The 19207-nt window shown below is 41.1% G+C and overlaps 1 protein-coding gene across 3 annotated transcripts in view; it reads left to right on the forward strand.

Annotated features, from left to right (window-relative positions):
* COLEC12 (collectin subfamily member 12) overlaps window positions 1-19207 on the forward strand; it is a 101587-nt gene that overhangs the window by 65096 nt on the left and 17284 nt on the right. For all 3 annotated transcript variants that reach the window (XM_052787750.1, XM_052787753.1, XM_052787751.1), the window contains one exon: window positions 15705-15827. In XM_052787750.1, coding sequence (XP_052643710.1) covers window positions 15705-15827 — 123 coding nt within the window. The remainder of the gene's footprint in view (window positions 1-15704; window positions 15828-19207) is intronic.

Here is a 19207-nt window from a genome sequence, read left to right on the forward strand (position 1 = left end):
ATAGAAGTGCCCTTTAGTGCCAGTGCTCCATTAAACCACCTAGGCTCTGCAGCCAAGTCTTCTGTTTTTCTTTTTTTTTTATGTTTTCTTCCGAGTAAGAAAAGCATTTGGTTCAATTTAAGCCTTTCACTCTAAACCCCAGTCCCCTGGTAAGACTCGTAGTGAGGAAGCACCTGGTAAGACTTGCAGCCTCCCCCCTACAGATGTGAGGAGCTCAACAGCAGCTCCCTCCCATACGTGCTCCCTTGCAGCCGGTGGCCCTCCAAGCTTCTGACCCCACCAGGAGCTGCCCTTGGTCACCAGCCCCAGGAAACCTTTTCTCTTGACCTTTCCATGACGAGCCTGGCCCTGAGCCACTGAGCTTGTCCAAGGTTGTCCAGGTTCCAGGTCCTTCTCATGCTGGAGAGCCACTGCAGTGGGTTGGGCTTTTGAGGTCCCTGTGTCGAGCTGGGTGCCCATCAGCGCTGCGATGCCCAAGACCTGACCAACTGCCAGCTCACTGCAGCAAGACAGGAAGCTGGATCTGCCCTTTTTGCCCTAACTTCTACTCTGTGGTAGCTTTCTTGTCATCTCACTCCTGTTATCCTTTTTTGAGCCACTGCTCTCCAAGCATAGCACACAGGGTTTATGCTTTTGGTTCCCACCATACTCTTAGGTACATTGACATTCACTTTCTGTAAGTGGTCCCAGCTTACCCTGTGATCAGCTTGCTCGAATGGCTGCTCTGTACTCATCACTAGCTGTGCATTAAGTTTTGTGTTCCTTTAGAAACCTTACATTTGTGTCCACAGCTGAGAGAGGCCGAAGAAAGATCTCCCACAAAGCTGGATGCCATTTTCAGACAGTACAAAATATTATGGAGCAGCTAAGAAGTTTAGTAACTAATGGAATAACGATTAAAAATGAAGTGCTCTTCTGTACTCTGGCTTCTGTCCATGTACAGCAAAATTTTGACCTGAGTTTGCTCATGCACCTTGGCAGAACACTTGGAGGAAATTTCTGTAAGTGCCTTTAACTTTTCTTTAACAAAGCTCTTGAGAAAACAAGGAGTGGAAGAGAGAAGAACCTGCATAACAAATTGGACTACCCTTACAGTCTCTACAGGAGTGTAACTGGGCATATCCTCTCTCATCTTTTGATAAAGAGCTACCAGGACATTTATCAAGCAGTTTATTTTAGGGTTGCATTTGTATCATGTGCACAATTGTGCAACATCTTCTAAAATTGTACAGGTGTTGATCTTGCCATTAAAAAATAGTATTCATGTTATAGGATATGAAGGACCTGAATCCATTCATTCACCTTAAAAACATTTTTTAGAGCTTTTGTTTTTGCAGCATTAAAGAAAGTCTTATCTAAGCTATTTAAATAGGGTAATGTATCATTCAAATGAGCAAACAGGACACCACTTTTCTTGTGGATCAGGCCAGAAGTCCAGAACAAAAAGACCATGCAAAGTATTGAAAACATTAGTCTCCTACATGCAAAGGCTACATCTTATGTGCCCAAACATTTCTTCCTTGCGGAGGCTTGAGGAAGATTCAGTTAGAGTATCAGGAGGTGACGTATGAAGTATGCTTAGCAAACAAAATACATCTCTCATTAAAAAAGAAGGTTCTTCTCAAACTGAAAGCTCTGCTTTTCGTGGTCCTGTTTGTGCTGTGTGTCTTTAGCTATAGTTTATGGTTTTCAACATTTCCAACTCTGCTCTTCAGGAGTATATAGTTCAGCCATGGAAAAATTCACCCTGGACTGAAATTTGGCATACAAGGAACCAGCCAAGAAATAAATGTTCTAAGTCAAATAAAACTGCTGAGAAACAGACATTTTAGGAAAATATTTTTACTTTTAATACATGAAAATTATTTTTCAGCCTATTATTTATAATTCTTAGAGCAGTACAGGGACTCAGTGCCTGTGGACTCTGAAGACACAAGGAAGAGTTATTTTGAAGTTTATTGGATTTTGCTTAAATAGGCTATAGTGCTATGTGTTAATTTTTTTAATCTGAAGTTTCTACTGAGCTGCCACTTTGGCTGCTTCACCTGCTCTTCTGTTCTATGCTTTTAGCTTGATGTGGAAGAAAAGACATTTTCCAGCTCCCTGGTTGAGTGATACACCTACACTGATATAAAATGCATGTAACACTGTGGAAGCCAGAGAGGTTACACTTGTGCAGTTGAAATTGTGATAAGGAACAAGAGTGTTTGGTGCAGTTTAGTGCTGAAAACACTTGACACTTGCGTTGAGCAAATAAATTATAGTGTCTCCACACTTAGGTTGAAAGACTGTGCGTCAAGGGTGTGATGTATTTCTCTGTTGGAGTTCAAAAGAGCAGCTGCAGAGTATGGCAGCCAATATTGACTTCTCTGGGAGTGAAAAAGCAAGATGTGTTGACCCGGAAGTTAAATATTGACCCCAGATTTGCTTCAGTCATTTTTTTGCTTCAAGGACCAATAAATCTTGGTATTTGGTAAAAATAGGCATTGAAAAGCAAATTCAGGCTTGACACAAATGTGTGTAATTTTATTAACTTTCTAAGTGTTTGCCACCTTTTACAATAGGTACAGAAAGGAATCATTTTCTTTGTATTTTTAGTGGTATATCATATCAAAATAGGGAAACCTGATTATTACAGCCATTATTCGAGGACTTCAACATTCTTAAAAAAGTTAAAGGTATGATAAAGTTACAAGTCTAGAAGAACATTGGAAACCAATGAAAGAGTTGTAAGGCAGCTATTTAGGTTTGTAGTCTGAAAGTATTTGGCATTAAATTCAGGAAGAATAATTTTTCAAAATAAAAAAAATTTACACATCTCGCCTGTCTGACCTCACTCAGTTCCCTTCTTCCTTCTTTCCTGAACCGTTGCCCTCCAAAGAAGTAAACATTATTTTCAGTTACCTTTGGACTGCTTTCACTGAAACACAAGCTAAGTTTTTGTTTGGGGTTTTTTTATTACATAGGATTGTACCTCTCTCAAGAACTTTTAATAATATATTTACACATCAATTAGGGGAAGAAACCACAGGTCTCCCTTACAACTTCTCCTCTAAAATAAAATATACAAATTCCCACTTGTAGCTATAGATTTATATAATGCCTTCTGCCTCTTAATTAAAATGTCCTTCAGTATCTGGGTTTTTCTCTCCATCAAAGCACATAAAGTTTGTTGTGAAAACTTCTAATTTTTTAATTTAGTCTTCTGGATAAGAATAGCAATTCAATTTAAGCCTCCCACTGTAAACCTCAATGCCCTGATAAGACTTGTAGCAATGAGCCTGAAATGCCTGGTAAGACTTGAGTCCTCCATCTGCAGATGTGGAATCACAGGAGCCCCTGGCCTCATGGAAGCTCCCTCCCCTACATGCTGCTCTGGAGCTGGACACCCTAAAACTCCATGGCTCCATTAAAAAATATTTTGCAAATACTTAGTTTTCCATGGTTTTGTAAGCTATCAAGAAAAGGATTATAACCAAGAGTATATGTTTCAGGAAGATTATTATTATTATTGCAGTATTATTATTATTATTACTATTATTATTGTAACTGTAGCAACATGTTTAATGCTGTGTTAGGGGCGGTCTAATAAATTTCCCAGGATATTAAAAAATGGCAGGTTGTGACAAGGCATACATACACCCTACAGATTCAGTAGGTTAATGCTTTTGGATTAATGGATTTGTCAACTTCTGTATTTCCATGATTGCAATAGAGTTTTCACCTACTTAACAGGTGATTGCATTGACATTAGGAAGGTAGTGGGTAGGTGCTATGTAGGTAGGTAGGTAGTATGTTTGTTTTACTCTTGACTAGTTGCTTATCTTGTCTGTGACTACAGTGCTCTGGATGCCCTTCTGCATAGCTTTTCCTCACTTGTAACAAGCAGATTTAACTCAGCAGTTTCCCGTGTTTATCAAGACAGTATAAATTTGCTTATTGCTTTGTTAGGAGGGAAAACACAAATTGCCTTCATCAACCACACTTCCACCTCTGTACAGGAAACTTCTAGTAATTTACAGAATAAAAATTTCCTCTCTAGGTACAGATGAATATTAAGCAGGGAAAAATCACAGAAATTGTGATGGTATTAGGTGGAAAAAATCCATTTATCAGGGCTGTTTGCTCCTTATATTGTACAGCCTTTGCACAGCCATTGCACATTGGCACAACCATGTGAAAAATGTTTTGACTGCCTGAGGAATTCATTCTAAGTCTGCTTTTTATCCAGGAAATTGGATGCTAGTGAGGTGTGTATGAGCCGGGGTATGGGGAGAGCTCAGGAGCTGGAGATACTACAGGACACAGAGAAGACAGGAGAGAGGGAAAAGGGGAGAACAGAACGAGAAAACTAAAAGATGGTAGCTGCGTTGGATCACAGTCCTTCATCTTAGCCTAGACATCCAGCTTCACAGAGGAAGACATCCATTTTGAAGATATAAGATTCAGGAAAAGGAGGCAGAGACTGAGGTGGGTTGGGGGAGGTTGGTTAGGCTGGAGGATGGAAACAGGATTTATTGTCTCTGCCATCAAGCCTGCAATATTTCTGAGGAAAAAGCTCTACCTTTAGAAAGGGGTTTTAGAAGGGCAGTGAGGTGAAACATAAATCCTAGCCCTGCCAGCCCCTCTCCTTTGGAGGTGATTTAATGCCATGACTCGATTTGGCCGAGGGGACTAAGGCAGCACACTTCCAGAGGAGCAGTGTTCATACCTGGACATAATTTCTCTCCTGTAGTTGAACATGTAGCCTCAGGAGATTAGGAATTAATTTACAGCCAGTGGATTTGTGACCGTGAGCTATGTTCAATGCAGTGCCTGCAAGGATCCTTTCTTCTCTGTTCACTGTTGGTATCTCAGCCAGACAGTCTTGATATCATCATGCAAAAGGCTAGTCAGAAGTGGCAATTTGCACTCACAGCCATAATCAAATGCGTAGAGAAGGCTTCTGTATCCATACTGTGTTTTCTGCACTCACTTTCTTCTGTGAGGTCCTAATATATTCTTCTTCATGGCCCTCTTCATTTTTGGGGTCACGTTCCAAATAAGGGGCCTAAGTAACTGCTAAGTACCCAGCACGAATAGAAACACCTTTACCTCTTCTTTTATGTGCACATAAGTCTTTTAAATTCCAAATAATGTCCTCAGATAGACTTTTCAGCTGGAAAAGGGGCAATTTTTATATTAGAATGCTTCTTAATGAAGGCAATGGAAGCCTTACCACTAAATCCAGCAAAGGGCGGATAAAGGTCTATATATTAATTTGAGGGATCGAATCGTCATTAAGTTTTTTCAGTTCTATTAATGTCAGCACTTCATTGCAGCATTCCAGCTGGAACATGTGACAAAGCCTGCAGGTATTGATGCATCTGCATTTTAATGCTTACAAATCACAGTCGTTATAATTTTCTCAGAGTTTTGCTTTTCAGCATGAAGTTGGGCATACTTGTTCATAGCCTGCAGGCAATCATTTTTTCCTGCTGAAAGTCTCATCAAAAGTAGCTCTGTATTTTTCCCTAACGGAAAAAGATAAATACAATTTTTATGCCATCAAATACGGTCTAAACATTATTTTGTTCCGCTCCACTAAGTAATAGAGGAGAGAAAAAAACCTGATGAGTGAGAAGGGCACGCAGTGTGCTTCCAACTACTTAGTGAAAATTGGTTTAGATTCATATGAGTTATAAGAGTTTAAAAGCACACTTTGCAGAGACACATGGGATTTTATAATGCGGTTAAACAAATGACCTGCCTCGACCACGTTAGTGTTGCATGTGTGCACGTAGGTATCCACACAGAAACTTCTGCGGAACAGATGGTTGCCGAGTATTCCCATTTAACTTGTACAGGCACATAAAAAAGTTTAATTTCTGTAGATAGCTGGAATAGCATTCGTGGTAGCATCGGTGAACACAGAAATGTAGCCTCGTTGTCCGTCGCTGGAGTCTTCATTTGGTGAGGGTGAGCTTTTCTTGTTTTGTTAAATAGTGATCCAACATTTTTAGCACTGTCCTTAACATAATGTTAAAAGGTGTAGAAGTTAGTAAAACAAAGGCTGAAAGCTTCCCATGAAGAGAACAGTTTTTCCACCTGTGCTCTGGATGACTTCACCGTGTTCCTGGTGAGTTGCTCTGCAGCACAGGTGTCACTGCTGGTGATATCAGCACCTACCATGCTCACAGCCCCAGACAAGATCATGTTGCCCTCTTAAACAAACGAATCTCAAAAGCCACAAAGCATGGAGTTATTATTTTTTCTACTTACCAGTTAATGTAACACCATTACTAAGGTCGCTAACACCTAAATACTGTATTATAAAAATAGAGAATGTTATGGGAAATCCACACTTTCAGTGTGTTACCTTTTTTCCTCCTTTCAGTCAAATGTAGTTTGAATTAAGGCTAAAAATCATGTACATTAATCATCAAATTATACCATCTTAATTAGGAGCTATGGTTCATTAGGAAGCTTGTTTATTTCAGAACGGAGGACCCAGACTTAGACAGAAATGGCATTACTTTGCCATCTGGCATAACTCTGAAGGACAGATCCCTTCTGTGACTTTGCAAATGCTTTGTTCACTCTAGTTTTAATTAACTCATTGGATTGCATATCCTTAGGTTGTCTTAGGAGGCTGTGGTACAAACCAAAGGTCTGGCTTTGATCTCACTATAGATCTGGCTATATGTCTTCTTGTGAGGCAGTCTAAATTCTTCTCTTTTGGGATACAGTTTGAGAGGCTCTTTGCTGTGATGTATTGTGGCTGTCTTGCCTGCCATTGAACAAGTGTTCAGTTCATACATGATTTTCATCTTCTTTTAACTGTTCTAGTTTTTCTCTCATCTTCTGAACAACCTAATTAGATTTTGGGGTTTAGTTCCAGAGACATGCACTGAGTGATTCCTTGCTTGATTTTCAGTAACTGAGGATAGACACATAAAAGCACCAGCACTTACTGGATTTTGTTCTGGTTTGAGTTAAGTTCTAGACATGTCTTTAAATCTAATACTCTATGGGATGTTAGACCATCTGGTGGTGTGATATTTGTAACACATTGCTATGGCTGGACCTTAAACTGTTGCAAATCCATTATTTTTCTTAAAATTTACCATGCTGGTCCTTCAGTTCTGGTCATAATATTTGCCTAACATACAGTTCAGATACTCAGCAGTCTTTGCTTAACCTGTGGTGTGGTCAGGCTTTTTGTATCCTTTCAATTAAGATATTTAGTGTTTAATCACAGTAGGACATTGTCTGGTAATACTATATAATTAAATGGTGATGGTCGTTGAAGTGTATAATTAGGATTTCTGACAATTCATTGTGAATCTCTGGTCTACTGTGAAGAACAAAGAGAGAAAATGCTAGCTGGGTTATATAAATAAGTGAGAGATGATGGTCAGGCTGAAAATGAGGGTTCTCCCCTCCTTTAATGAAAGGGTTTGTGTACATTACATAGAATAAAGTATTTCTTAGGCCGAAAGCTTTCCAGAGATAATAGTATTGGCCCTCTGAGGCTCTTTATTATGTCAGATGTGGGATTTGGATTTACAGGAAGCAGCCACTGCCTCCAACAGACTCAGTCTGGTGGAGGAGAATTTGCCCAGCCTCCCCTGCATGCAGAGCTTTGGGCTGCAACCTGCGGATCATCAAGGGTGGGGTTTTTCCAAGGTGTCCCAGAGAAGAAAGCCCCCCATTTCCACTGAAATACCCTCGGCTCCTGGGACAAAGTGCCCCCCTCCAGCTTCAGGGGATGAGGGACATAGTGAGCCCTGGCAGCCCCAGCCCCAGCATAGCCCCCTCAGTGGTGAGAGTGGCTCTTTAGGGGCAGGATTATGAAAAATCCTGTAAATGGTGGATTCTTCTAGTGTCTTAAGCCCTAAGGAACAACTCCTCCCTGCTTTTTTAACAGTCTAGGATATGCTGTTGTCTTGAAAGCTGAAAGTCTTATATAGCTGCAAGAATCATAGAATAGTTTGGGTTGGAAGAGACCTTTAAAGGTCATCTAGTCCAACCCCCCTGCAATGAGCAGGGACATCTTCAACTAGATCAGGTTGCTCAGAGCCCTGTCCAGCCTGGCCTTGAATGTTCCCAGGGATGGGGCATCCACCACCTCTCTGGGCAACCTGTTCCAGTGTTTCACCACCCTCATCATAGAAAATTTCTTCCTTCTATCTAGGCTAAATCTACCCTCTCTTACGTTAAAACCATTACCCCTTGTCCTATTGCAACAGGGCCTACTAAAAAGCCTGTCTCCATCTTTCTTATAAGCCCCTTTTATATATCAAAAGGCTGCAGTAAGGTCTCCCCGGAGCCTTCTCTTCTCCAGGCTGAACAACCCCAACTCTCTCAGCCTGTCCTCACAGGAGAGGTGTTCCATCCCTCTGATCATTTTTGTGGCCCTCCTCTGGACCCGCTCCAAGAGGCCCATGTCTTCCCTGTGCTGAGGACCCCAGAGCTGGAGGCAGCACTCCAGGTGGGGTCTCACCAGAGCGGAGCAGAGGGGCAGAATCCCCTCCCTCGACCCGCTGGCCACGCTGCTCTGGATGCAGCCCAGCGTACGGCTGGCTTTCTGGGCTGCGAGCGCACGTTGCCACCTCACGCCCAGCTTTTCATCCACCAATACCCCTAAGTCCTTGTCCACAGGGCTGCTCTCAATCCCTTCATCCCCCAGCCTGTATTGATACTGGGGGTTGCCCCAACCCGGTGCAGGACCTTGCACTTGGAAAGAAAGGGGCACCAGGGTGAAAAAGAAATCCCACAGTGTGAAGCTTAGGATAAAATCACAAGCACTGGCACCACTGGCCCTGGCAGGAGTCGCGCAGCTCTTTTGAGGCATAAATTCTCAGAACAGGCTTTTGAGGTGTGTTTTTTCCTCTCCAGAGGTTATTCATACAAGCTGCCAGCTATGTAACAGGGCGATCGGGTTATGCAGGACACCGTAGAAACCTGTGAGGATGGAGTGATTTGGGGTTGGTCCATTTATTTATTAATTTATGAAGAAAGAAGCTCTGTGTCTTGCAGTGTTTATTTGAAATATAGAGTGGCTGTTCCATCCTCTGTCTTGCTGCCATTTTTCATGATTTTCCACCTGGCATAGGAAAACTGGCACAAGTTAGGTGAGTACATACCCACCGCTTAGATTTCAAGTTTCACTGCTTTAATTGCCTCCTAGTAAATGACCAGAAACCTTTTCAAAATAACCATAGCTTGCATTTATCCCTATTTGATTACAAAACCAGAAGCAAAACTAGTAAATTCTGGAACAAATGACAGCATTTTTGTGCTAAATATTTTTTCCAATGGCATTGTAAAAATCTGAGAATGAAGTTAAGCAGGCTGTTGCGATCCACCTGCCCACAAGGCAGCACTGCACCACCTGGGCAAGCAGGACCATTGCCATTGCAGAGCCAGGGCTTGCAAAGACTGTGGATGTGGGAGGAAGGCTGGCACTCGTGTTCCCCCTAGGGCCGAGTGGAAAGGAAATCATGGCAAGAGACTGAGCAAGAAGTGAAGAAGGGGGTCGCAGCAGACACAATTCAGTAGTATCACCCCTGTTTTATAATGTACAATAAAGGGCCTTAGTTTGCCTGGTCAAGAGCTCTTCCCCACAAAGCCCTGGGGATGGATGTGCATACGTGAGGGAGCTGTGGTGTGAGGAATGGCTCAGCATGCCACTGAAGGCAGGAGCATGGCTCTGCCAAACCAGGTGCTTCACAACTGCAACCTAAGGGCTCAGTGCTTTCCTGCAGACCAGTCGTGCAATAACCGTGACGTTTGCTCTCTTAGCCACACTTACCCCAGGAAGGGTTGTCCAGCAGCATTTAGGTCACAGAGCTGGAGAGGGGCTGGGGCACCGTGCAGCAGCTCAAGGGGCAGCTGCTCAGAGAAGCCCTAGTATATGCTATGCTTCCCATGGCTGCAGCCCCATGCTGAATGCCCATCCAATAACTTGGGGATGGGTATAGACCTGTACGCATTAGCTAGGAAAAATGTAGGGTGTCTATTTACACTTAGCTCAAGTTATAGCCTTTACAGTGTAAGAATATACTCTAAACTGAAGGAAGGAGACTTATCTCAAAATAATAATTTAAAAAAGCATGAACCAGTCTCAGTTTTTGCCATTTATAACCATTATAAAGAACGATTGCTTTCTGAGGTAGGTTAGTCATATGGAGCTGTCGAATCATTGGTTTTGCTGACTGCAATGAAACCATTCATGGAGGATCACAGGAATTGTTTTCATGAAGGGTAGGTTAATAACCAGTAACACCACACAGAAGAGAAGACAAAAATCTCACTTTGAATTTTGTGGCTGGATGGATCCAGTAATCTCAAAGCTATACAAAGTTTATTGTTGGCAAAGATGTGTCTGCTTTTGATTTGAGTGTGCTAATGTAATATGGAAAAGCTTCTCTGTAAAAAACATATACACACATATATTTTTTCTATATATTTGAACATAAGTATGTGTGTGTGCGTATGTGTGTATATATGTACACGCTTATATGCCTGAATTTTAAAATCCTCTCTGTCCTAAGAGACAGACTTACTTTCCTAATGGCTAGTCATGCATATTAGTAAAAAACTACCATTTTACACTTGGGTGCCTGAATTTAAGCACTTACAGCTAGTTTTTTCAAGGCATTTAGTTATTTACACCTAGAGGTGGGTTCCTCCTGGGATCATCTACTTTTGCTAGTGAGATAGGCACCCACTGGGAGCTTGTTACAACTCTGCATGGTTACCTCTCAGTATCTGATTCCTACCTACATGTTGAATCACAGAATCATAGAATGGTTTGGGTTGGAAGGGACCTTAAAGATCATTTAGTTCCAACCCCCCTGCCATGGGCAGTGGTACCTTCCCATGGCAGGGGGGCTGGAACCAGATGGACATAGTTTGCTCAGGCCCCTTTAAATATAAATATTAGATCTACTGTTCATCAGTTTTGCAAACATTAGCTTTGAGAAATTTATCATTTGATGGCTGCAAACTAGGCTTGCAGTCTTCCTTCCAAAATTCAACATAGGTTATCATCTCTCTTCAATGAATCACACTGGGGAAAAACCCTCCTAACTAGTGTATGTATTTTCATTTCCCGCACTACATTTCTTCAATCATCTTATCAGTACATTTTTTGTCATGGTTATGAAGGGAACCTTGCATCTTTGTCAAAACTGATCTGCTAGCAGAAATATTATGAGGCCACCTAAGATCCTGCAGCAAGCACCAAGAAAAGGACACAGAAGCAAATGCTTTTAAAAAAATTATTCGGCAAAAAAAATATGTGTGCACATCATATTTGAGTGTTCAAAGATGTGCTCCTGAAGTGTAACATAGTTGAGGAGTCAGGCATTTTGTAAGGTGGTTACTCCATGTCAAAGAGCAAATATATTTAGTCTCCCATTAAAAAACACGGAACAACAACAAAAAAACCCCAACCAAAACCACAAGCTCCTCTCCCAGAAAAACCTCTGCTTATCTGGAGCCCAAAAGGAATCTGCAGATGTATACCCCCTGCATGAGAACAAAGTTTTCAGTCACTGGAATGCAATGCTATAAAAACAAATACTACAAAGCCTGGTAACAGGGGGATGTCTCACTTGCATATTTTTTTGTGACCATCTTGGTTTGCAGAGAAGGGGCTCCCCAAAGCATGTGAGCCAGCAGGATCTCTTTGTACTAGGTCGCTGTCTGTTTGGCCAGATGTCTTCCCAACAGTGAGATAGAAAAACCAGAGCTCTTATTAAAATAAGTTGGGAAAAGGAATGGAAAAAAGCATGTGTCCAGCGAAACGAGGCACATTTTGTCCCATCTGATATTTATTAAACGTTGATCAAATCAGCAGTGAGAAATGCACATCATGTGGAAGTGACCCTGGTTCCCTGGGTTTGGAAGTTAGTGACAAATGTCTGGGAGCAGACCAACATTGAAAACACGTGTACAGGACACAGAGAGGAGTGTGCTGCACTAGAAGCAACAATAACAAAGGGAGAAGAGCTTGACTTCAGCTGAGAACCCCCTTTTGCGGGTTTTACATATGTTCTATCAATGGAATGGGTGTGTAGGGTCTTTCCCTGTACATTTACTCTACAGCTTTCTAGATGAGAGGTTACACATCTCCTGGAAGAACACTGCATTTTATGTAAGCCATGAAAGCAAGCAGTTGAGTGGGTAAAATTGGGGAAGTTTTGTCAAATTAAAGCCCAAGCATGGGGTCCTTCAAGCCTTGACTCAGCTTTTTTGATAAACCTGTATGATTTTATGCCAACCTGCTCGGTTTTGTGTAATCACAACAAGCATTTGAAATCATCTCCCATCTGTTGTTGCTTAACGTTTTGGCTATCGCATCTTGTCAGAGCAACCTTCAATAAAAATGTGTCCTCACAGTGCAGACTAAATGCATCTCCTGTATCAGAACAATCTTGTTTGGGTTTGGTCCTTAAACGGGGTAGTGGGGAAGAGCAACGGGGCAAGTTGAAGCCAAGGTATGTACTTGGGGAGGTTGTGGAGCCCTGGTTACACTGTAATTCATCCCTATAGAGAGGGTTGCATTCCTGGCTTTTACGTTTGCTCATAGCCTGGATTATTTAACTGCACAGAAAGACATCAGAATGAGTCTTCCAAATCTTTTCTTCAAGTACCTCTATCTTTAGTAATTTTTATAAGTTTAGTAAACTAGAAAGTCAGCTGTTAATAGCAGCAGAGTTAAGAGCTATGTATTTGCAATAAAGAATAAATTTAATAGCTCTGAAAGACTTTACCGTGCCTATCTCTAGGTAAAGGAAAACAAAGGAGCCTGTTAGAGCTCCCTGGCTTTTTACTCCAGCCCTGGACCTGGGACACGTTAGATGAGGATAGCAGGGATGCAATGGCAGTCAGATGCAGTTTTAAGCTGACAGGCAGAAAGCACCAGCAGACAATGCAATACATAATTCCAGCCCAGCTTAGTTAATGAAATCACTCTAGCCTGTATGATCGCTTCAGGATGCTGTGTTTATATTACTGATACCAACAGCACTGGACTGTTAAAGGATGAAAAGGTCTGGCTTTTGTTGGGGCACTGTTCTGATGTCAGTTTGAAATACGCTGAAAGTAAAAGTTCCAAAAAGCCAAAGTGCTGTTTTATTGAACCAGCAATAGAGAGGACTGAGACAAGTGAAACAAGATCCTTATGAAGCACTGGAACATATATGATGCTAGATGCTGAACTACAATACATCCAGTGACATCAGTGAAGTTTCAGTTCATTACACCACACAGGAAGCCAGAGTATGGTGACAGAAAGCAGGTCATGTCATAAAATGAGTAATCTTAATATGAGACTGTAATCAAGTGAAACTTTTCTATGTGCAGTTGCTGTCAAAGGTTTTGTTTTTATTTCTGCCTTTCTCTGTGCTTTGTACCTCTGCAGTCTATCAGTCTTCCCGGTTATGGATCTGGTCCTGCTTCCATTAACATTAAAATAGGGAGGATCAAGCTTTCTATTATCTGTGTACTTAGAAGGTGAATGTGATGTGCTTTTTGCCCCAAGTTTCTCATGTTTTTTGATATGTGGGATGTTCAAAGACTTAAAGGATTGGAATCTGAATTTTAAACCCTTTGGAGGAGGAACCATTCAGCGCTCAGGGCTTCAATGAGCCCATTGGTACCAGTTAACAGCAGCAAAATGGTGCTCCATACATCACAAATTCCTACTGTGAAATAATTTCAGTCTCTGAATACCTACTGCAAACCCTTAGAAAACTGTACTTTCCCTCTCCAGCTTTTTCAGTATGCAGAGCTTCCCCACTAGCAAACTCCTTAAGATTGTCAACCAAAGACAACCAGCCCACACATCAGGATCCATAAGCAAACTTGGCTATTGAATTATGGACACTTCACCTTTTCTTTTGTGGTGCAGGAGTTATCAGCCTTCCAAATCCAAGTCACCAATAACTGGGCTATGCAACTGCCTGTCTCCGTGCCAGCTCCCTTCCCTCCCACCTACCCAGGCAGGAAAGAAGCCCTTCCACTCTGGAGTTTCTGTTCTTGGGTGTATGCTTACAAGTCTTTGTCTCATTTTCCCCTGATGCTCCTGTTCCTGAAAAAAGAACCAGATGTTCCCAACTGGTCTTATGCCTAAACACCAAGGAACCCAAATCTATGACATATTGGTTTCATCACATGGCAGCAGAAAGTCATGTCACAGCTGAAAAGTTTAGAAAAAACATTAGATGACATAATGCAGAAGGTGGGCTGACCTGTGAGAGATGCATTTCTGCCTTAGCCATGGCTAGTATATGTGCAGAGGGAATTGAGGAAAATGCCTTGTCAAATAAACTTTGTATAAATCCTCTTCCTGAGTTGTTTCAACGTGGTAATCCCTCCTTCAAGTACCCTGGGCTCAAGGAATTCACTGGAAACTGCTGTTCTTTGAGAGAGAAATACAGTTGACTTAACTTGATATGTTGGTCACCCGTCCTCCGTGAACCCAGGGAAGTGGCCTGTGCTTTTCTCTTAAAAAATGAAAAATAAAAAACCACTCTGCAGAAGGTCATGAGTTGGGAAAAGTAAAATCATCTGCGGGTAGGCCTCGGGGGAAATATAAGTTACTCATAAAAAGCTATGGAGCAAGTTTTGATTAGTTAAGTAATCTGGTACATAGAATTTATTAGAGCTTAAAGCTTTCCTGTGGGACTCCCCTAATAGTACACAAATAGAGTAAAATATCAAAGAAATGCATTTTCTGACAGACACAGAAAGCTACATTTATCCTGGCCTGCTTAACACACATCAGAAGGAGGGATAAATCCCGCCCATTAATTCCAGCACAGTGGTCCAGTATTCATGTTTTTACACATTTGTGTTTCTGACAAATTTCTTGGTAACTTAATCAATGCTTCCAACACTCTCAAGCTGTTCCCGAGGAGCATGTAGAGAAAAGAGGAATATTGCTTCCCTAATAGACTCAAAGATATCAAACCATTCTGCAAATAGTGCAAATATAAAATAATAAAGGCCTGTTTTCTCTCAACTTGAGGCCCTTTTTCTTAAACTTGTCCACAAGGGGAAATTCACCAGCATTTTTCTGTTGATATAGATGTACCGCTAGCTTTACCAGTATAGCTACCCTTCTTTTCTGTGGAAATAATATTCTCCAAACCCCCCAAAAATAAGGAAAAAAGTCTCTCTCATTATGGAAAAAAAGCGTTCACATGGTAACCATTTGTGGTAATGGTTACAAAGCAGGACCAGTACTCCTATTGGGTTTTCACAATGCTATTTTATTTCTGTATTTTCCTTCTGCTGGAGCATTTACTGTCTCCTATTGCCTCTGTAGGGAGACTGAATGCTAAGAAAGAGCTGCTACAGTGTGATGCCTGACAGAGGAGATGCTAATAACCATTTGACTTCCAAAGCTCACCATAGTCTTGTTAGCACAATTGGAAAATAGCCGTGTCTCTCAGGAAAGCCACAGGTTTTCCAGTGAAGCAGAACCTACTTCCACATGCTAAGATCCCAAAGCGATTGTATCACTAAGCTGATGCTTTAACCACTGTGGAGGCTATCCTGGCAGAATAGGCAGATAGATAGGCACCCATACATCATCTGCTTACATAAATAATTTGTTCTTTAGAGAATGGAGGAGATCAAATGGGGAGATAAAACCAGCAATGTGTTCTTTGCCATTGTTTTAAAATTCTTAAAATCTTCTTTTGCAGGTATTCAGGAGGGGACTCAATGTACCAAATGTAAAAATAACTGGGCACTGAAGTTTTCCATCATCTTATTATATATTTTATGTGCCCTGTTAACAATCACAGTAGCCATTCTGGGATACAAAGGTATGTATGCATCAAGCCCAACATTTCACTTTCAGCCAGGCATCCAAGAGCATTTCCATATATTAGATAGACAGGCAGTTTATCACATTTCACCTTAAATATCGATACCTTGGCAATGTTGGCTTTTTGTACACACATAACAAACTGCAACCTTAGATTTTCACTTCCAAACAATTATGAAGTTTTGAAACTTGATTAGACATTTAAAAGAAAAGAAAAAAGTTAGAACAAAATGATCATTCTTCCACACGAAGTACTAACTGGAAGACTTAAAGCTCTGTAACGTGCTATACCTTGATTTCATTGAGCTTTTTTACATATATTGCACCTTTCCAGAATAAATATCCTTCTTAATGGGAGAGCCAGGAATAGTCTTACTAATATAATATTTATCACAGGAACAAAGCGTAGGGTCAATATTACTTTGAAATATCTGGAAGGAAGAATGAACGAGGAGGTGCCATTGTTTTGAGTTATCTACAATTATTTTGATGAACAAAGATGCTTAGATGCTTTTGACAGTAATTGCAAAGATTCTGGTAGCTGGGCAACCCAGTAATGGAGAAAATTTCATTTGTGCAAGTCATTGGTAGGGCACATTGGAAAGCACGACTTAAAATTCCCATATGTCCTCAGCACTAATTAACTGTAGCTACTTAGGCATTCTTGTGAATGTTTTGATGTAAATGTCTGCATGTTGTGCAGTCACATCTGTAAGTTAAATAAATAAGACGTGAGTTTCTGGTAAGAAAAAGAAAGTGAGTAACAACTTTGTGAGTATTATAACAGGACATCACAGCATGTTGCGGAGAAAACCAAGCTAGCTTTAAACTAGCTGCTTGAGTATGGCTCTGAGAGTAGCTTCAAAACCCCTCCAAGAAGCTGGGTAAATATTCTTGTGATTAGCATGCAGTGTGTCCTGTGCCACCAACAGCTGCACTTGTAGAAGAGCTGACATCACCTCTGTCCTTTGCCAGTGAAAGAAAATGAAATTGTAGAAATAGAAAGGGATAAATACTTATTTAGGAGGATTTGGTACAGTTTTGAGTGGGAAGAAAATTAAAACTGATTGGTTTAGATGGAAGATTTAGCTGGGGAGATGACAGAATGTGAAGGACAGATAGAGACATGTAGGTATTCCTTTTTCATAATCAAGCAGACAGAATGTGGCAAACTAAAATCAAATGTAAAGACATGCAGTACATATATAATTGGTCATACATTCTCCTGAAGAATGTGTAACTGGTCTCTGGAAGTCAGATTCTGAGGAAAAAAAAAAACTTTCCAGGATTCAAAACCTTGTTCTTGATCTATAAAGATAAGATCATTTGGTTATATGGACTAGGGGAAGACAACCTTAGGCCTTTTCCAGGTACAAATCTGCAGAGATCTGCTTACAGCAGATGAGGATGGAATCCTTCCGGGCTATAACCCAGCCACTAAACGCCTGGGATTTAGCAGAATTTTCCTCAAGAGAGTTTTGTACAAGGCTGTCAGTTCTGGGGCTCACCAAAAGACTCAGACCTCACTTGGCATCAGAAACAGTCTATCAAGTTGGAGGAACCATTGCTCTGTATCTTGCTTTGGCAAATGTTTTTTTGTGCAATAGCAATAAGGAAACTGTCCAAAAGATCTCTTTGGGAGAGGGAGTTTCTCTTCCTCATTTCAAACCACAGTTTTCAAGCTTCTTTCTCCATGGGGGCCTCTAGCACTGTCTTTTCCCCAGGCTTTGCTCTCATCTTGAGGCCCCATCTTTGCTACACTAATTTCTAAACCTCCCTCTTGTACTGAGTAGTCATTGACGCCTGACCAGGGACTAGTCTTTCTGTCATAGCAGTATCAGGGCAAGGACAAAAGAATTTTCTCTCCCACAAAAAATTGGGAAAAAGATTATAGGAAGGTGGATAATGCACATCTTGCTCACAGACCTTAAGACATCTTGGTGACCACTGCTCCACCACTCACCAACTTGGTGACTGCTCCACCTGAATGCCAAGGGAAAGAAGCATATGCTGGAGAAAAGTCCTGTTTAGTCGAAGGTATCCTTTCTGTAATGCCAAGCAGCAAATGGTCATACGTCAGGCATTTATTTCACCCTTTGTAACTGCAGCTTAAGAGCTTCATCTCCACAGTGCCTAAGCACTAATTTGCAGGGAAAACATGAGTTAGACAAAACCCCAGCTGACAGTACATATTCAAAGGAATTATTGCAATATTTTTGATCGTTGCAAAGGAATTAGGCCTTAAAGGAAGAACAAAACTCAAAATAAAATTTTATAGAGCTCTTGAACTCTCCTCTCTGCATTAGAGTTTCGCTTGTCTTTCTTATTGCAATATTACACTGAAAGAAGGATTTCTGCTGGCATCAGGGATTCTTTCAGTCTCTTAGCTAAGTTTCCATTAAATTTGCCTCCCACACTTATGTTTTTAAAGCCCAAAACTACTTTTAAAACTTTCATTTCCTACGTGGTATTTAGATATCCTTTGTGATTTAAAACATTAAAACTACTAATCAGTGGATTAAATATGGCAGGCAAAAAAATAACTCAATGGGAGGTGAAGTCAACACAGAACAAACCTCCAAACTGGTGGTAAAAATTACATAGTAGGTTGGAGAAACCTGAAACCAAAACATGAATTAAACATCAAGGTCATGAAGGAATAACAAGCTGAGTTTACTATTAGTTTGCTTTGAGAAGACATATTAAATTATTGTTAAAAGCATTAATAAAGCAATCTGTAGTTTTTTACGCATACTTTCTTAAATTAAATGCAAAATACAAAGTTACAATTTTTCTGGCACCAGCCAGTGTCTCATTAGCCTATTGAAGGTAAATGATCTTCCTGTGACTCACTCCAGTGAGGGAAACTAGCATGCTCTCAGCTTGAATGTCTGGTAGTTCTCATTCTTTGGTCAGTCCTTGTTTTGAAGTTTCTTGACTAATGCCTTGCATGACTTTCATCTATGAGTTTGCCTGCCATTACCTATGGCAGGTAACGTGAGATGGCACATTTTGTCCCTGCTTCCAAAATAGTGGCTCAGATGCAGGAGGTCCTCACTGTTCTGGTCAGCAGCTACTTGAAATTTTGGCTTTGGAGGGTCTTTACCACATTTTCCACAGTGACCTTGTCAGAAAATGAGATGACAATGTAGAGAGATCCGACCAAGCTTAAGTCTCTAAGCTTAAGGCATAGATAGACTTCTCATTTTTGAGAGCAGCAGACTGTTGGGAGCAGCAGAGTGGCCTTCATAAGGGATATTATGGCTGGTCTGCCTGTTTTGCCTTTGCCTTTTTCTGGAGAAGATGGGAGATGGCTGTTCGAACCCAGGGCACTCCCCAGAGGTTTACTTCCACTCCTGAGAGTGCTCCACATGCTCA

The sequence above is a fragment of the Harpia harpyja genome, chromosome 5 (assembly GCF_026419915.1).
Source record: "Harpia harpyja isolate bHarHar1 chromosome 5, bHarHar1 primary haplotype, whole genome shotgun sequence".
NCBI classification, from domain to species: Eukaryota; Metazoa; Chordata; class Aves; order Accipitriformes; family Accipitridae; genus Harpia; species Harpia harpyja.